The sequence below is a fragment of the Sceloporus occidentalis genome, unplaced genomic scaffold, assembly GCF_023333645.1.
Source record: "Sceloporus occidentalis isolate IW3139 unplaced genomic scaffold, rSceOcc1.0.p SCAF_8, whole genome shotgun sequence".
Lineage (NCBI taxonomy): Eukaryota > Metazoa > Chordata > Lepidosauria > Squamata > Phrynosomatidae > Sceloporus > Sceloporus occidentalis.
Genome location: NW_028316988.1, coordinates 35,222,994 through 35,241,593, shown reverse-complemented (window position 1 = coordinate 35,241,593; position 18,600 = coordinate 35,222,994). Strand labels below are relative to the sequence as shown.

The 18,600-nt window shown below is 42.4% G+C and overlaps 1 protein-coding gene across 4 annotated transcripts in view; it reads right to left on the bottom strand.

Moving 5' to 3' along the window:
• Window positions 1–2,307: 2,307 nt before the first annotated feature.
• LOC149308670 (integrator complex subunit 6-like) overlaps window positions 2,308–18,600 on the bottom strand; it is a 30,608-nt gene continuing 14,315 nt past the window's right edge. The window contains exons 8-19 of one of the 4 annotated variants that reach the window (XR_016282177.1): window positions 18,103–18,255; window positions 15,630–15,762; window positions 12,749–12,843; window positions 11,921–12,031; window positions 8,857–9,072; window positions 8,618–8,741; window positions 7,982–8,124; window positions 7,599–7,830; window positions 4,852–5,241; window positions 4,236–4,329; window positions 3,143–3,580; window positions 2,310–2,721 (exon numbers count right to left, since the gene is read on the bottom strand). Coding sequence is in view for 3 of the 4 variants with exons in the window: in XM_089536253.1 (XP_089392379.1) it covers window positions 3,481–3,580; window positions 4,236–4,329; window positions 4,852–5,241; window positions 7,599–7,830; window positions 7,982–8,124; window positions 8,618–8,741; window positions 8,857–9,072; window positions 11,921–12,031; window positions 12,749–12,843; window positions 15,630–15,762; window positions 18,103–18,255 (1,791 nt within the window). In the remaining variant the exon portion in view is untranslated. Of the gene's footprint in view, window positions 3,581–4,235; window positions 4,330–4,851; window positions 5,242–7,598; window positions 7,831–7,981; window positions 8,125–8,617; window positions 8,742–8,856; window positions 9,073–11,920; window positions 12,032–12,748; window positions 12,844–15,629; window positions 15,763–18,102; window positions 18,256–18,600 lie in introns of all 4 variants that reach the window. The other 3 variants (XM_089536254.1, XM_089536253.1, XM_089536255.1) reach the window with 3 other exon arrangements.

The window sequence follows — 18,600 nt, the reverse complement described above, 5'->3', positions numbered from 1 at the left end:
CATTCAAAGGCACACTTCACTTTCCTGTACCTATGAATACAATGCCACTCATCCCTCATATTGGTGTAATTTACTGGGACACCTGTTTGGCACAGCAGTTGAGAAGTGAATTTCAAAATGGCCCATTTGCTGGCCAGCTAAGTGTGTGCCTTCAAGTCACCTGTCAACTTATGGCCACCTCAAGTCCAAAAAGAAATTCTTGTGGAACACCAAGTCAGGGATAGACACTTATCAAGAGAGTGTTAAATTAAAATGAATAATCTTCAGTTACCCATGTATGCGGAAAAGGATAATTATGTGTCTTGACTGCTTCGCCTGTAATAACGTCATTCTCTACTTTTCTCCCTGGAGATATCTTGAGGACAAAGCACCACAGCTGAAGACTATACCTCAGTGCAGGAAAACAAGAGAAACTGCCGAGATCATTAGGGCCGAGTTTTATTTTTGGAACTCACTGGGGTACTTCTACACAAGTTTCTTCTACTATGCATAAAGGGAATGCTTTTTACCCAATTCATTAGGAACGCCTTTCATATACAGCAGCTAAGTGTTCTGCTCACAGTCACAGAATAATCCCCAATACACAACTAGCCAAATCAATGCAGCGTGTTCCAGCAGATTTAAATGCAAAACCTGTCATCCAAGAATATTTGAGCTGCAGAGACACACTGCAACTTATCAGATGGCAGGGGAAGTTAAAATCATTCAAAGCTTGTGTTTTCTGTCCCTTGAAGGTTCTAGGCCTCATGATTAAAGACATACATTTGGGAGCATTCTCCCACTAGGGAAATGGTATCAGCCTTTTGTGCTGCAGGGATAGGAACTGTATAGCCATCTAGATGTTGCTGAACTGCAATTCCCAGCATTCCGTACCATTGGCTTTAATGGCAAGAGCTAATGGGGGCTGCAATCCAGCAGTATGTAGAAGGCCATATAATTGCCCCTTGGGGGCAAGTGCTCAAATAGCACTGAAAAATGTCAAGTTTGGAATCTACACTCTTCATCTTACTTTACTCTTCAGTTTTACTTTCACATACTGCTATTTTCTATTGCCAATATGTCAGAAGAAATGAAGGAACCAATGCTGTAGGGCGATGGTTCCTGGTCCTCCAGATGTTTTGGACTTCAGCTCCCAGAATTCCTGATTGTTGGCCAAGCTGGCTGGGGCTTCTGGGAGTTGAAGTCCAAAACATCCAGAGGACCAAAGTTTGGAAACCACTGTTGTAGAGCAGCAGTGGAATAAACATAAGGATAACTGAGATGCACAGCACTATTTCACAATCTTGGCATCTCAGTGCCTTCTTTTGCCTTTGGAGTTGTTGCTGCCATCAAACCGGCCCAGGCAACACTTGCAATCTAAAGCTGATCAACGAAGTCAGAGTCATTCAGCATAAGTTCTTCCTCGAAGCATTGGATCCAAATTCTTTCTCTGCATCAAGACACACCTGTCAGAAAGCTGCCTATCCGAAATAATGGACTTTCATGGCTATGTTGTACCAAGTGCACAAGTACACATTCTGTGCAACTGCAAAAAGCCTCCTCAAAAATCATTAACCACCAACCCACAGCTGAACTACACAAGAGGAGCAACTACACAGCCCTAGCTCAGGATCTCTTGCCACAATCCCAACACTGCCACTACAAGGAAGCACACCTAAGAGACTGTTTCCCCTCTGAGTGAGAATGAGCTTCAAGAGCTCTTTCTTTGTGGTCCTTTTAATCCTCCAGCCGCGGAGAACATTTTCTGCCTAAGAACGCCTACACCTCATTGCAAGCATCAGCTGGAACGATCGCTTCTCTTTTTCACCAGTTCCGACTCTCGTTTCCAACAGCAGAAAGAAAGAAACTTCCTTCAACAACAGACAAATAAGCTGCAAAGTAAACAAGTGCCAAAGCTGGCTGAAGAACTTCAATGTTACAGCATGAATGGAACTGAAATGGAGAAGCTCCTCTTACTGAAAGAGACCAAGTCACCTGCATAGCCTCACCACAGAAAGAGAAAAGAGGATGTGCCAATGACCAAGTAACATACTGCGGAGTCAGATGGAAGCTATCTGGATTTTTAAAGAAGTGTGGGGTGGAAGATCACAGATGAATTATCTAAAAATGAACTGGAAGGGGTGCAATAACAGTGAACATGCCCAATCTATCAGTTCGATCTTGTCTCTTTTGAACAAAGGAGAGCTAAGATTAGCATTGCAGTCAGAGTTCCCATCTTCAGTGTTGTTTTGCTCTGAACCCATAGATAAGTGGGATAGGCAGACCTACTTTAGCAGAACTCCATTCAGATTACGCACTTCTTAGAAAAATCATAAAATGTTCTTTTTATTATGTACAAGTGCTCAAAAAAAATCTCTCATATACATGTTTATATATATATAATATATATATATATGTACACACACGCACGCAAGCACACACAGTTTTGATATATCAAAGTAAGGATCTGGTAAACAACACTGTCCAAAATAATCTCCTCTCATATGAACATTTAAAAAGTAAAATATATATATAGATATAGATATATAGAGATATATAGACTAGGGAAGGAAAGGGAGTTGTGTTCTTTCAGTGTTTTGTTTTTTAATTTTTATTGCACCCAAAGTTTCCTTTAAGCGCTTCCAAAGCCAAGTCCACGTGAAGAGTCTCCGTCCTCCTCACAAGATGAAAGAGAACTGAAGTCTGGACCTGGGGGAGCCTCGGGCGCGCTTTTCATAATGTCTGCAGACAAAAGAGAAGAGAGGCTGAGGTAGGTTGCTTAGTGGCTACCACCGACAGCAGTCACGGGGCTCTCGACAGCTTTCCTCAACCCAGTTTTAGCAGCTCCTTTTAACTTTCAAAATTCAATTTACCCTGAAAACTTGTGCCTGGATCGGCTAGCAGTTCTTGGGGAGTTTGGACCTTCAGGTCTATAGCGACAACATGCACTACAACCACAGAGGGATTTCTCTTTTCTCCCTCTCCTCCTTTTTTTTTTTTTTTTTTAAGGTCAAAGGATCATTCCAACACAAGTGCAGATAAAGCGTGTGCCATCCTGTCTTTGAAAGATTCGACCCGCTGCCTAAAGCAGCAGCATTGTGGCTTTTTTTGTTTTTTTAAAGTGTCTTAGAACAAAGGTTCAAGTGAGTTAAATTCTCATCACCTGCAGGAGGGCAGCACTGGGTATTTGTCTTCGGCCCATTGAGCGGATCAGGCCCTCCAAAGTAGAGCAGGGAGGGAGGAAGCCACGCCTTCTGCAGCAAATCCATCGAGGTCACAGCCCGGTCTCCGGCGAAAGAGGTTCGCAAACGTAAAAACTCCACCCTTCCTCTTCTTCTCCTTTCTCTCCTTCCTCTTCCTCTTTGTCTTCTTAGACTCCAACAGAAAAACAGCCTGGCTGCCAGGGTGGCAGGGGTCGCTGCCGCCATGTCCTCTTCCGCTCCTCTGCGACACAGCGGACGTGTTCTCCCTGGCCCGTGCATGCGTCTTCTTGGCACACTATTATCTACTGTTGACATGATTAACTCTGTTGGGCAGGCTGCTGAACTCTATTTCCTCTAGAATTCTCTCTAAGTGCTGAATTAAGACCCGTTTTTTAAACCTAAGAAAAAGAGGGGAGGGGAGGAGTTTAATGTGGGTTTTGCTCTCATCTTCAGCTTCTCCCCCTGAAACACCCCAAAGACCTTTGCCTTGCAATGTATCAGGGGTGACAATTGTGCCGGGGTTTAGGGGCCAACGTCTCCTCCAACAGCACACAGAAATGCCTCCCCTTTTTGGCTGTATTGGCCAAAAGGGCAACCAGAAGTGATGTTGTGTCACTTCCTGTCCCCATTTTAACTGGAATACAGCTGAAAGGGGGAATTCAGGGTGTGTGTTGAGCGTTTATTATTCAATGGGGGCTGACAGACTTGTCAAGTAAAAACTGCATCCCAGGAAGTGGGGGAAGAGAATGCAAATAGCTTTGGGGGCTGCCTACGATCACACTTTCCCAACCCCTGCGACATACAGCGCAACTGTATTGATAGCCCCATCCCTTTGGGTTTTCATCAGAACTGCCCACTGGCTTTTCCACATTGCTAAAGACTTCAATCAACCAGGCAAAAGCTTTACCCAAGGCCCAGAGCTTGGAGACAAGACCAAATGAGCATTACCCAGCTGGGTCACAAATGTTTGCAAGCATGTTTAAGCAACACACGGGCTGCCATCTGAACAAATACTTTGGTATGAAGTTTGTAGAATGCTGTCTTGATACAAACCTTGCTGCCTCTTTGATAGCAAATTCAATGAAATACTTTTGAACTGCAGCGGGGCCTTGCACTTCTTCGAGCAGGGAGAAGATTTTTTCATAATCTACAATTTCATAAACACAAGATGAAAATGTGAGATTCTGGTAATGCTAGCAAGGCTATATATACATACACGCACACACAGTTAACCTCTTAACGTGACGTCTAAGTAAGACCAGGCCCGGTTAATACTATGTTGCGACAGAGAACTATCACAAGCCTCCAGATAGTGATGGATGGTGCTGCCTCACTTACATCTGTTTATGAACAGTCTCTAAAAGGCTGCCCATTTCAAGAAAGGAGCAATTTCTAGAAGACCCTGGTTAAAGCTGCCACAATGAATCCCAACTTTGCTTCAAAGTGAATTTATATCCAAGCATAGTCATACTGGCCATATAACAAAGTACAGTAACTTCCAAGATCAACAAACCAATAATATCTTTATCGGGCCAACCAAAATATACAAAATGAATTCTGGTTGGCCCAACAAAGGTATCACTGTTTTGTGGATTTAGGATGTTATTGTATTTCAAAGTGAATTAGGGAGAGAACAAGTGAGCGACTTTTGCCATCTTTCGACACTTACTTCTCCCAGGCTTGCGGACCTCCTTCATAACTTTAATTTTGATAACTTCGTTGTTCCCTTCAAACATACTGGGTGTTATTTTCACTGAGTTTGGTACAGTTCCTGACGGTGGCTCTGAGATTAGCTTTTGGTCCTCTGAAGACACGCTGTAGTTCACAGGTCCCCGAACAAGGGAATTAGTAAGGGGTCTGTGGTCTAGTCCATCTTCCCCAATGCAGTTCAGCTCACTGGTCAGCGAATCCACGTCATTTGGCAGGTCATCATCCATCACAGCAGAAGGGGGCATTGGAACCAGATGTGTCAGCAGCCCATCTCCCTGTTTGTCAAGAGACTGAAAGTTTTCCACCTTCTTGTCACCATTGCCATCTTGGACCATATTGCTATTTGTTTCTGTAAAAAAAAGAAAGGAAGGCTTATACTTAAGAGGTTCAAAAAAGCAGAAGTGCATTGTAGAAGTAAAGACGCTCAAGCTTAGTCGTCAAGTGCTGAAAGTTTTGTGTTTTTGGTGTCTTCGAAGGGCTCCGAGTCTGACATATTGTAACTCTATCCTAGGGTTTTCACAGCAAGATTTCTTCCTAGGAAGCTTGCCATTACCTTCCTCTTAAGTCTGACACAGTGAGACTTGTCCAAGGTCATCCAATGGTTTTTTGTTGTTTGTTTGTTGTTGTGTTTCTTCACGTCATTTCTGACTAATGATGATCCTAAGCCAAATCTATCATAGAGTTTTCCGGGGCTGAGTGTGTATGACTTGTCCAAGTCACCCAGTGGTGTTTCCATGGCAGAGCAGAGAATCAAATCCTGGACTCCATGATGCTCAAACCACTACATCACACTAGCTCTCCTAGACTGTGGGTGCCTTGGGGAAAACAAGTGAAAATTCTGCCTCCCCAACAACCAAAAAGCAGTATATTTTGACAGTAAAAAAAGGTAGCATCTAGGATCAAAACAGACTAGGCTATTGTAAATACCGTCTCAATAAAGGACACTTTGGCCCGTTACAAACGGGCGTAATAGTACGGACTGGGTCCGTACTAGGGTTAGAAAGGGGCATCACTTCTTGACACCCTTAACCCTAGTACGGACCCAGTCCATACAAAATGGCGGCGCCCTATACAGATGGGCGCTGCCATGACTTCACTACCGCGCCGCCTCCAAACGAGGCGGCACGGTTGTGACATCATCGTGCCACGCGAGGGCGCCTAGAGTGCCCTTTCCGCGGCACAAGGAGCTCCAAAATGGAGCTCCTTCTGCAGTTTGCATCGCTGGCGCAGCCGTTAGACGGCTGCACCAGCAACACAATGGAGAAAGGGGCCGAGCAGCCCCTTTCTCCTCCTCCCCGCCTCTGTCGGGTGTCCTTGGGGCATGAAACCCCAAGGACACTTCTTTCCAGGCCGTGGGGAAGCGGCCTTTTGCCGCTTCCCCGCGGCCTGGAAAGCAGAGGATCGGGGCTTCGGAGGCTGCCGTTCTGGCAGCTGAGGCCCCGATCCGGTGGGGAAAGGGCCGGTTACAGGCCGCCCCAAACAGGCGGTCTGTAACCCGCCACTGAGTTCAACCTCAGAGACATTCTGATGTTGGATTATCAAACTTCTGCTGGGTGTTTCAATCCCTGCATGGCCTAGGGTCAGGGTCACTGAAAGCACCCCTGCTCCCATATAAGCCTATCCAGTTGTTCTTGGCAACACAGCTGGATAACAAAGATAGGGTCTCTTGTTAATAATGAAAGTCCAAGAGCTCATCCGGTGCCAAATCAGATGGCTTTTAAAAAGTACATGAAAATTACATCTGTCCTAGACTTTCCATGCCCTTTAATATTTATATTGCTTAAGATACTGTCCTCAGTGTTGCTTCATTTATTTGTTTTAAGTGATGCTTTAAATTGCCCTGAACTTTAAATTGAAACTTAGGGTGGAAACATTTTAAAATAAATAAATATTAATAAAGGTGATGGACGTTTCCTCCAGGGTTCAATCCCAGAGCCAACATGAAAACTTCCCATGTTGAAATCCGATAGAATTACGCTAAGCCATAGTGACAGTTCAGTTCGAAGCAAAACTCTGCATACAGTAGAATTCACAAGTCATTCCGCTGTTATAAAAGACCAGTATCACCTAGGTTTAGCAATTGCAAGCATGTAAACACATCCTACAGAGATACAGGATATAGTCACATGGACTAGTTGGCATCTACTCAGTATGATTCGTCTTCTGCAAATAATTTTTGAAGCATTCAGAAAAGCAGGACAGAAGACAAATTTTAAGCATTCAGAAAGGGAGGACACAGTCTGAGAAAACGTATCAAAAGGAAAGGTTTGAGAAAATGGGCATAATTTTTTTCTGAGCTACTGAAAGGAAGAAATTATGAGGCCAACATCTTGCAGGGATGACATAAAAGGAGAAATTGTGCTCAACAATAAGTCCAAGGGTGTTGTATGGCTAGATAAAACATAGTTCTGCATATTCAACTATTATCCTATAATGTGTCATACATAAGCCTATGGCTTATGGGCCCTCCTGAAAACATAGCTTGCCCACATGTAACCAAGAAACATGTCTTATACTTCTTTCTGTACTTGCCTGCCACCTACATGCCCAGTCACAACCACGTATTTCCTATCAAATTAGGCATGGAAGAAAGGACCTTGACAAACACAGGCAAATAATCCAGGGACAATTTAACAGAGAAAAGTGAAGAGTAAAGGAAAGAGATTGGAAACCAGAGACTTCAATTAAGCCATATCTATAAGTCACCTTTGAAAGCTGGTATGGCTTTAAGACTAGGGTTGGATGGAGACCCTGCAGCAGACGGAGGGCCCTTTCCCCCAACATGATTGGCTACAACTGGGGGTGACTGGGGTCGCCTCAAGAGTGGAGACATGCTACGCCTTCTCTTCAAGGAGGCAGGGGTGTTGGGCTCCCCTGGACGCTTGATTTTGTTCTGAGGACCAGCAACAAATTCATCTGCTTCATCGATCATCATTCCCTAGAGGAGGAAAAAACATTGATTTTACTGATTAAGGAACACAACAGTAAATTGTCTGCACCAGGAAGAGCAATAAAAAGAAATTATGTACGCTTTGAGGAGAGGGGAAATAAGGTGCTTTTGCACCAGTCACTGTGGATTTTCTGCCTACCTTCTTATCCTGCTTGAAAGGATTACCAAAAGTATGAAGCCTTTTGGGTTGGTCTGGGTCAATTTCCCGAAGTGGAGAAGGCATCATCTTCAGGTATTCCTGGTAATTTCCCATCTGAGCCACAGGGACACTGTGAAGGCAATCTGGGAGGCAAAAAACCAAAAAACTTGTACTATTTCTAGAAAGGTCAACCCTCCCTAAAACCCTCCAGATGCCACAACTATCTCCATTACAAGACTGCCTCCATCAGTGGCAAAACACACCTCACTGTATTAACTTCATCACAAACAGTTCCCATAATCCCACAGAGCCAGGCTGCTACATGGTGTTTCTTTTCCACTTTTCCAAAGCACTGGTCCTTTCATACTTTAAAATGTGGACCATAACATTTGTATATGTCAACAGAAATCACTGTATGATTTCACATTACAAAAGAGTACCCTTCGTATGTACATGCCAGTCTTGAGAACTGTTTTGTTGTTCTCTCACTTGTAAAGTTCCACATGCCATGATGGCGCTATATAAACAAATCGTAACAACAGATTGGCCAGTGGTCTGTTTCTATCTTGCTCCCCTCCAGCTAAAATTGACCAAACCAGAGCCCCCCCTTCCATCACTCCAGGGGGGAGCACTTACCTTCATCCTGGCCTAGAATAAGCTTATGTGTTTTCAGCAGATTAGTCCTCATTCGGGTCAGCTGGTCTAGAAGGCTGCGTCGAGGAATATCATAAGCATTCCTGTATGCTTGTGGCTTCAGATCCTGATTTTGGGCAAGAATGGAGTTTTAGTTACCTATCCCTTTCTGACCCTCACCAAATTGGAAAACACAAATCAAGCTTTTTTGCTTTTCCATGGTACAACATTTACCAATTTACCTTGTTCAAGAGTCCTATGTGGAATCCACCAAACTCCTTCACGCTCATGTCAGGCAGCCTCAGCAGAGATTCCCCGGAGATCCCTTGAAGGAGCTGTTTGAAATCCCTGCTCTGGATCAAGGAGAGGCCACTGGAGTGATTTTTCACTTTAATACCCGTCTCTTGTGGTGGTTTCTTACCCACAGATGCTATTATCCGCTCTGACTCCGTTTTCGTCTACAATAAAACGATACGGCACATTAAGGGATGTGAATGGTACCACAGGTATTTCTAATATAAAGCAAATTCCAACTACATCAAAGGACAGCCAAAGCTTCTCTCTTCTTAATGTCAAGAGAAATTAAGAACTGCTTCTAAGAAACATCCTCAAAGATTCAAGGCATATAGCTAAAACACTATCACAATAATTTGATAGATTGTGCAAGCTTTCAAAGTTACACAAGGCGTTTTCATAAGTGGCCTTGAAACTGCCTTTTAATCCAAACTCATTATGCCTGAAAGCTGTTAAAAAGTTGCAAAAAGCAACATCAGTAATTTCTGTAAATGTATTTTTAGTCACAAGACAGATCTCCCATCCCTCCTCTTTATCTGCTATCAGTCATACCTGGAGAATATTCCATGAAAGGATATGAGCAACCTAAAAGCTTGCATATATAGTATCTTAAAAGCAGTTAGCTCAACAGAAGTTACTATGGTGTGAACAGATTAAAGACTTGTGCAGCCAGGATACAACGAACAGTGGAACAAGTTTTGTGCACTAGCAATTATGAAACTCAATATTTCAGAGATGTTCGTAGCATGAAGTCTTCAAAGAACACACACACACACAATGGGTCTCTTCCTTTGTTTGTGCGCCCCCACTGTATGGCAAATCTATTTTAAGAACACTGGCTAAAAGAACTTGGCAAGGGGAAGGCTTCCTCTGTTTTAAAAAATTACTTAAAATTAAGAAATACTTATTTCTGCAAGTTAGAACTCTTGACTTCTGCACAATCAGTAATGCATCATCCCACTAGAACTCTTTAAAGAATTAACTTTAAAGTGCTTTTGCTGCTCTAAAAATGAACACATACCCTGCCTGAAACATTTCATATACTATGCATTAAAACACAGATGATGTTCTGTTAATCTCAAACAACAGCAATAGGGGCGGGATACAGACCGCCCAAAAATGGAGGCGGTCTGCCGCCACCTCCATTTCCGCCGGCAGGAAGCCTCAGCTTTCCGGTGGCGGAAAAATTACATTTTTTGCGTCATGTTTGCAACGCCCGAGTGCGCATATGGTGCACTCGTGACGCCGCAAGCGCGACAGGAAGTGCGGACGCAATGCGTCTGTCACATCAAAATGGTGGCACCCATGTGTACAGGGCGCCGCCATTTTGATGCCCTCGTCACGTGCTAGGGGTGAGGCCAATATGGATGGTGTGTCCTCAGCCAACCTCTAGCACATGATGGGGGCTGGTGTGTACAGCACCAGTTAAAACAATTTAAGTCCCCACCACCACTACCAATATTAGAGCAGCTATCTCAAGGCGCTCTGATGGTATCATTCCATTATAAGGTCTCACCGAAAATCAGTGAGTCATGCACACCTAAGTCCCTGATATTTAAACCTGACTTACACATGCAAATTCTAAACTTATATTTGTACAGCTGTAAGCCCTTCACTGTTCTATTAGATCCTCTTTGCTCAAGTGCTTCAGTCTCTTTTTCCTTGTGGGGAACACTTTACTGTTCTAAAGCTCTGGCGCATCACATTATCCAGTTGATAAAAGCAAATGGTGGGGATTGCATATATTCCTGCATGAGGACATAAAACAAGCCCACTCCTTTTGTGGTCCATGTTTAAATCCACTACCAATGAAGAGAAGACAGAATACAGAAAATGATGCACAAGCAGGGCCAAATTTTTCAAATTTATTGCCCACAGAACAATAAAGGCAGGTAATTCCAAATTATCCTTAAAAGTGCAATTCCCATCTAATAGTTGTATTCCGCCCTACAAAACCTCAAGGAAACCAGAACTGAGGTTATTTCTGCAGTTCCGCACCCAGAGAGGTGAGGATTTGGCCAAGGCAAAAGAATGACCTTTCCTTGTCTTACAAGCTGACAAATAGGCTGGCCAACAGTAGCCTTCCAGATGTTTTTGGTCTACAGCCTCGATGCACCCCAGCCAATGATGATGAATTATAAGAGTTGGAGTTCAAAAACATCTGGAAGGTCACAGCTGCTCAAAATTTTTTATGAAGTTCCTCATAAAAGTGTCTATAAACAGAGGCATGGCTTCCTGCCACCAAGAGCACCAGTCACACAAGCCTGAGATGGAAAAAAAAACAACTTTTCAATATTGTGGCTGTTTTTAATATATATTTGGGTGATGCATTTGGGGAAAAAACGCAATAAAAATTTTGTACCACACACAAGTTCTTTCACAAATTTGATTATTTTTTTATCAATTTGGCTTTAAGTGTGGGAGCAGATGTTCCAGTGTGATTTCTTTTAGTCCTTTTGCACCAATTTTTGTGTTCCATATCAGCAAATTAAAGTGTTTGGAAAAGCCTATTAGAAGACTTTAACCCCTTTCTTACTCTTTGCAGGGTCATGTCAATTAGTCACATGTTGTGACACTGAAAGGTCAAAAGCAAGTTGTGAAAAGACTACTTGATGGAGAAAACTGGAGGTCATTTTTGGGTTTAGAACACCAAATTCCTATAAAACCAGCATACACTTTTTTAAAAAAAGGTTTTTACAACCCTCAGTTTTGCAGTACTGTGTTTAGTTGCCACTACCTTCAATCGCTGGCAAAATGTACTGAGATGCCCCCTTGGCAACAGAGATCACACAACTAAAACCCAGCAAGCACTGAACAGGTAGCTGGATCATTCTCCTCTCTGGCAGTTTATTCCAGAGCACCCACCACCACTTACAGAAACACAGTTTACCTTTCTCAAAAATATGAAAAAAGGACATTCCTTATGCGATTTTATATAACCAGAGTAACACATACTAGGAAAAAAAATCATCATCAATGTACTTCTAATTGCAAAGGTTTTGTCGATACTACCTGTTGGCTGAGTTTTTTAAGGTAAGAGATAACACTGTAACTAAGTCCACAATCTAAATTATCTGATATCAGATTTGGAGCTCCCATCATCCTTAGGGCTTTCTTTAATGGCTATAAGGAAAACAAAATACACAAGAGTAAGAAGAGTATCAATTTTTTTTTTAAAAAAAGTTGTTGTCGTTTAAGTTTTTTAAAAAAAGATCTCACAGATCAGTGTACGTGAAGCTAAGGCATAGCAGAGTTGATGCTCCAGCATGCCACGTTTGGAAGCAAGGATTCCAAGTAGAACATCTGGTGGGTTTAGCCAGCTTACAATGGGCATCAGACCAAAGTAATCAGCATGGCACCATGCAACGTGGCACCACCAGCTGTTTCTGCACAAAAGGCAAGAGACTGTGAATGCCGGGATGATGCAAGTCCATACTGTGGCATCTTGCCCAAGCTATGCGGGTTGTTTACACCAGCCCCACCAAACCCACCCAGCTTCCTTTCCCCACCTGTCCCAGCCAGTTACGTTGTTAAACACTGACATCTTTGCAGGTGGAGAGGTGGTGTTAGAAGCCTGCCCATATTACTAGAAGTAGCACAGAAACCAGCAGTTACTTGGCCCAACAAGAAGGAGGTGGGGGTGGGGGAAGACTGGCCTTGGGCTAAATAGCAACTATAGCACCACATTTGTGGAGATACCAGAATGAAATGTTGCAAGCACTAACCCTTCTGGCACAGGAACAATATGGCTTGGAACAGAACACACATTAAGATCTGTTCTGCCATAGAGTGCCAGCCACCAATACCATTTAGACCCCTCGAATGGACAGAAATACATACCAGTAAGTAGTATGGAGGCATGGTTTTTATGTAGTTGTCCAAAGCTTGGCGCCACTTCAGATTTGGCTTAAGTTTGTGGACCTTAAAAAAGTCATCTGCAAAGAGAAGAAACAATCAGTCACACACATCAGACCCAACACTGCAGTCAAGTATCCTATCTATATTTCTGGGTAGGTATAAGTATGTGTATGTATGTATAAGATTGTCCCAGAAAAACCTGAGCTCCAAAGGTAGACTCCTTCAGAGTATTTTTTAATAAATCTGATTTGCAATTGCAATAACACATCGATACTCTCCAATCTGGTCTATCCAACTATCACAGAATTTTAATGAAAGGAAGTAGTGTTATTTTGTTTAGATGTTAACTTACTTGAGACTAATTCATTTCTTATTTTCCCTGCATGATACTAAGATCATGAGTGAGGAGAGACAGAGAAGAGGGAAGCGCACTTTCCAAGATCATTTAAATTCGACTCAGCATTTTAAAGTGGTCATTTTAGTTACATTCAGATAGCCCCAGATGCTCTTTGGAACATCAGCATTACCAAATTACTCCTAACAGAAGCTGGATGCAAAGCAACTATCCCTCATTCAACATATACCTTGAAGAATCCACAAGTTACTTGGTAGGATGGTTACTTCACCCAAAGGAGTCTATGCTCCCTTGGTCTGCGTCCTTCAGCCAAACAATGCTCAAGTATTCTATTGGCCTTTTCTTCCAAACAATATGGTACAGGTTTCACAGTGGATTTCATTGCTCTACATCAATTTATGAGTTCTGCCACCTTGCGGCAGCAACTCATGTTCCTGTTTTAATGACATCTTAGTTCTCTGGAAGAACTCGACAAAAAATTATTGGAAGCTGCAGCAAACAAGAAATCAAAGGAGTAGCCACACCACTGGCAAAAATAGCTGAACAAACAAGAAAGGCTTCTTTCTTTCTCTGTTTCTTTCTCTTTGCATGTGTGAGGAAAGAATTTTAAATGGTTTGTAGCAAGTGGATACCCCGAAGTTGCCTTTGGACCAAAAAATCAATGTGAGAATGCTTCACTAGAAGAGCACTCATGCTGTCTGAATAGTGCACAAGAAGACAAGGGGAATCTACATACTCCTCTCCAGTTCTTCAAATCTTAAACAGCTATCCCGCACAATTTGGAACGGATAGGGCGCTTGTTCTAAAATGCAAACACCACAGCTGTTTCCAAGATATTAAGTTTGCAAATTCTTAACCATTTTGCCCCATGAAAGAAAGTAACGAATGTGGGGTTAAACATATGTCAGGATGATGCCCAAGATGCATACATATAGCCCAGGGTGGGGTTGAATGGATTCCTCCACAGAGACAAGAAATAGCTCAACACACATGTGCCTCTATTTGTCATTCCTGCATCTGCAAAACAACCCAACTACTGAGCAAACATCTTCTCTGTGACTCATACAGTCTGGAATCTCCACCCTGCTGTTTTAGCACTTTTACTCAGCTGGACTGGAAAACATAAGGGCTTCCAAGGAAAGGGCACAGACGCCGAAAAGGGAATCTACCTCACATGTGTTTTCTACCGTGAAAACAAAAGGTACCAGGGAAGAAGGAAAAGGCAAAGCTTTTACAGCCTGTACCAAAAAACCCAGCAGGTCCTAATCATCACTTTAAGGTTCATCTACAAGGCAGGTCAATTCCAAAGGAAAAAATTTAGGTGCTGGGGAACAGATGTGGGGTGCACTACTAAATATGGAGTTTATCACCAAAAAAGCAACAATTCGTTTGGGTGCAGCAGAGGAAGATCAGGAATACACTACATTGAAGATACAAGTTGTTGCTGTTGTTGTGTGTGTTCAAGTCATTTCCAACTTATGGTGAAGCTATCACAAGGTTTTCTGGGGCTGAGAGTGTGTGACTCACCCAGTGGGTTTCCATGGCCAAGCAGGCAATCAAACCCTGATCTCCACAGTCATAGTTCAAAACTCAAACCACTAGATAAACCCATTTTAAAAACCCTGATGTGCCTCCTTCCATGAAATTCACGAATCAGAAGCCATACACGATCTTCTATTTAATACATAATAAAGAAGATCTATACAACAGATCCAAACAATACAATCTAAAAAGGAAAAAAAAACTACTTTCTGTACACAAAGTATATTGCAATCATTATTGAAGACAACACAAGAACCCTGAAGAGCAGACAATCTGAATGATAGACAAGGAGAGGATAACAACTGTATAATTCTCCCAAAGGCATTCAGTGTCACTCCAGTCAACCCAAGCTTAGGTCCAACTGCCAATACACTTTTGGGGGGGGGGGGGGGGAATGGCCCTTTATTTATTAATTTCTGCTATTTTGCCATGGGAACCAAATTTTTGTTAAAATGATCGAGAGCAGACAGTAAGATGTTTATTTTCCAGCAAAAGATGGGAAGAGTTGGTGGGAACTCCCAAACCGTGTCAAGGTTCTAGTCCTTTGTGGGTTTCCATCTCCCCCACACACCCCTTATATTGTGACCCCAAACTCTCAGAACAAACAAAAGCAAAAACAAAAAAAGACAGGGGCCACACAAGGTGCTGCAAGAATATGCAAACACCACATCCTGAAAGAGGGAAAAGAATGGAGGTTGAACCTTACTCCAATTAAGGAAGAAGCTACGAGTCTAGGAGGTGAGCAGCATCAAACATGCACTGGCAGCAGGTGGCTCTCCTCCTCTGCTGCAGAGAAAAAAAGGGAGAGTGGGTGTAAAAATCCTCTTCTCCCAACGTAGCAGTCTGTAACACTCTCTGGTCTCCCATTCCGTTTAAGAAAACGGCTGGCAAAACAAACATCACGGACAATACAGAGACAGACAGACTACCTTACTAGCCAGCGGTGCAACACTCTGCACTACTCACCTAGCAGAGGAAGCAAAACAGGGTAGTTGTAAGGCATCACAAACAGATTGACACATGTGAGGGTGGTGCTGGCCTTCAAGTACCCAAAGGGATGACCCAGCTCGCTATATTTTCCACTGCTGCTTACAAAAACCTAGGAAGAAAACGGGGAACAGTAAGATGTTTGCGCACCAAAACCCTACTTGGCTTCCAATGTACTTTTAAAAGCCCAATGACTGCAGCCTCTTGATCAAAATTGGTGCATACTGGTTGTTTTTGCAAGAGGAAAAGCTGTGCAATGAGCATCTGCTCTTTGTCTTGTAAGCACAGGGGGATACATCATGTGCAATTTATGAGTGTATTACCTTCTGGGACAGCTAAACATATGGTGCCACGGTAGTTTATCATTGTTTGTCAGATGTTACTGAAAACTGTTTATTATTTAAAACACTTGTGGTTCTTGCTTTTTTTTAATTGGTATTGTTTTCAAAGTATAAATATATATTTTGAAAAACAATTTGGAACAGCTTGCCTCCAAAAAGCAGCCTACAGATGTGTCAAACAAAATAAATAAACTCACACGGAAGAATTACCTTCATCTTTGAACAAGGCTGCCAAATCACAGAGCTGGAATCAACGCTTCAAAAATGACCCTACTGGCAATAAAATTACCTTCCGAGTGCCGAAGGGGCTTTTAATGGTTGGATTTTTTTTAAATAACATATTTGAAATAAAGTTTTAAATTTGTTTTTACCTCTCAACTATGTTGTGAGCATTTTTTTAAAATGATTACTGTTAGCACTGTTAGTGCAAGAAAGTAGGGTATCAATTTTCATTATTATGATTGATGATATCATCATCCTGTCAGTCAAGATTTACATGCCTGAGAACAGCAGAGTTGAACTTCTAGCTGCCATCACTCAGTGCTCATCTGAAGCAAGCTGTTGAGTTTACAGCCTCCCTCTCTTTCTCTGTTCATTGGTACAGGTAAGAGACCCATTGTCCTAATCTGATGGCAAAGAACCACCCAAACATAAGTGGCTAGCCAGTCAATGGTAACAACCAATTTACCTAATGAAAAATAGGGATGGTGGAAAGGTTGACACCATCTCAGAGTAATACCTGGTGTCAGAGGTGGGGTAGAAGCAGCCACAAAATCAAGTAATGCTTGATTTTTAAATGTGAGTAGGTCAAAATGTGACACAGGACTCAAAATGGAAAGAAGAAAGGGGTCTGCATTACCACATTGACTCAACAAGAGTACGAACTAAGACGCATGCAAGAGCAGAACAGAGAGTGGCAGTCCAATGCCAAATCTCAGCACTGCCCAGCAATACTTGCAAGAAGGCCACCATGGGGCCATCAAGGCCTATGAAACTTGACCATTCGGTTCTACCAGAATTTAGTTAGTTAGAACTAAATTAGAAAACCCATCTCCATCCCTTGCTCAGTGGCCTCAAATACTTCATGTATAGAAATGTTAACAGCCAGCTCTGGAAAACTGGAGAAGGTTAGGCTAGAAAACAGACTATGCAGTTATCAAGGCTACGCAGATATCAATGCCAGCTCATCTGATGTCCTTTTAAAGGAAAACATCTTTGAGTCTAATCCACTTCCAATTCAAGTCAATGGCAGATTAATTAATAACTGTGTGTAAAACTGTCTAGAAGCCTATATTTTAAATATAATTCAACATTTTTAATTTATCCTGTAAATATCCTAAGAGCTTCTATAAAAGACTGAAGGAGAGTCATTCACTAACTACTTCTCCTCCAAGAAGTTTAGTAAGCATTACTGCTTTGGGGGAAAGTGCTGAAACTGATTATCAAAGGGAGAAGGTGATTTACATTCACATCCTTATTAATTAGCTCTCATAAAGTATTTGCTTGCAAGAAGAAAGACCAATCCTAGCTGGCTAGCAGCAGGTGGAGAAGAACTTTATTTCAATAGTGGGTACAGACAAGGGCTTTCACTTCTCTAACAGACTGCATGTTTTTACACTGGACATTGAGGAGAAACTAAGCATTTTATTGAAAGTGCCTTACAGAATTCCACTTGTATGCAGCTGCTGGTCACCTACAGCTACCAGTTTAAATACATTTTAAATACTAGGATGACTGAATCACACAAAAACTGAAAATTCAGAAATGACTTATGGATGGGTATCTGACCAATCTAGCCCATTAGCAGTTCATTCCAGATAACTGCAATTACAAGAATAGGAATGGGTCCTTCCGAACTACCTTTGACTAGAATGCCAGTGAACGTGAATGAATGTCACATCTTTTACAAACAAAACATGGGCTTTATCCACTGAGCTATGGCCTCAATTCTAGGGAGAGAAAAACAGACTTGTCTAAGGCATCTCATTGAATATCTCATCACTTCTGTCATCTCCAACCCCATCTACATACTAACAATACTTCCTTGTTCTGCCCTACAAGTCTGCCCAGCATTGTCTTGGAATCCATGCAATGGGGTTTCCATCATGTACCTGCCAGCACACGTGAGGTGACTTTCGCTCCAAGATGTACTGTGTTAAAGGTGATGGCTCAAGCTCATACTTGTCAAACGGAAGCTTATCGATCACCATGGGCTCACAATCCATGCAGGAGAACCTCACCACCGGATGGGCTGTGCGAGGAGGCTTGAAAGAAGAAAAAGGGACACTATCAGAACCAATTTTAGAGGGGACAGAAAAATGACCACCTGATTTGAACTCAACCCCAGATGCCTATAATCAGTGAACAATGAAACTGTGACATTTCAACATGTGACCAGTGTCACCCGCAAAACCTTCTACTAAGACTCTTGGAAGCCTCCATAAGCAGTTGTAAAGAAGGAGCATGCTACTGTGCCTTAAGAACTATGACACTTTTCTTAAGTGTTCAAAACACTTCACACATCATCTGGAATGAAATCATCTGGAATGTTAGTCCATATTATCTCCATGGGGGAAGATTATGGATGCATCTGGGAATCTCAGTGATTT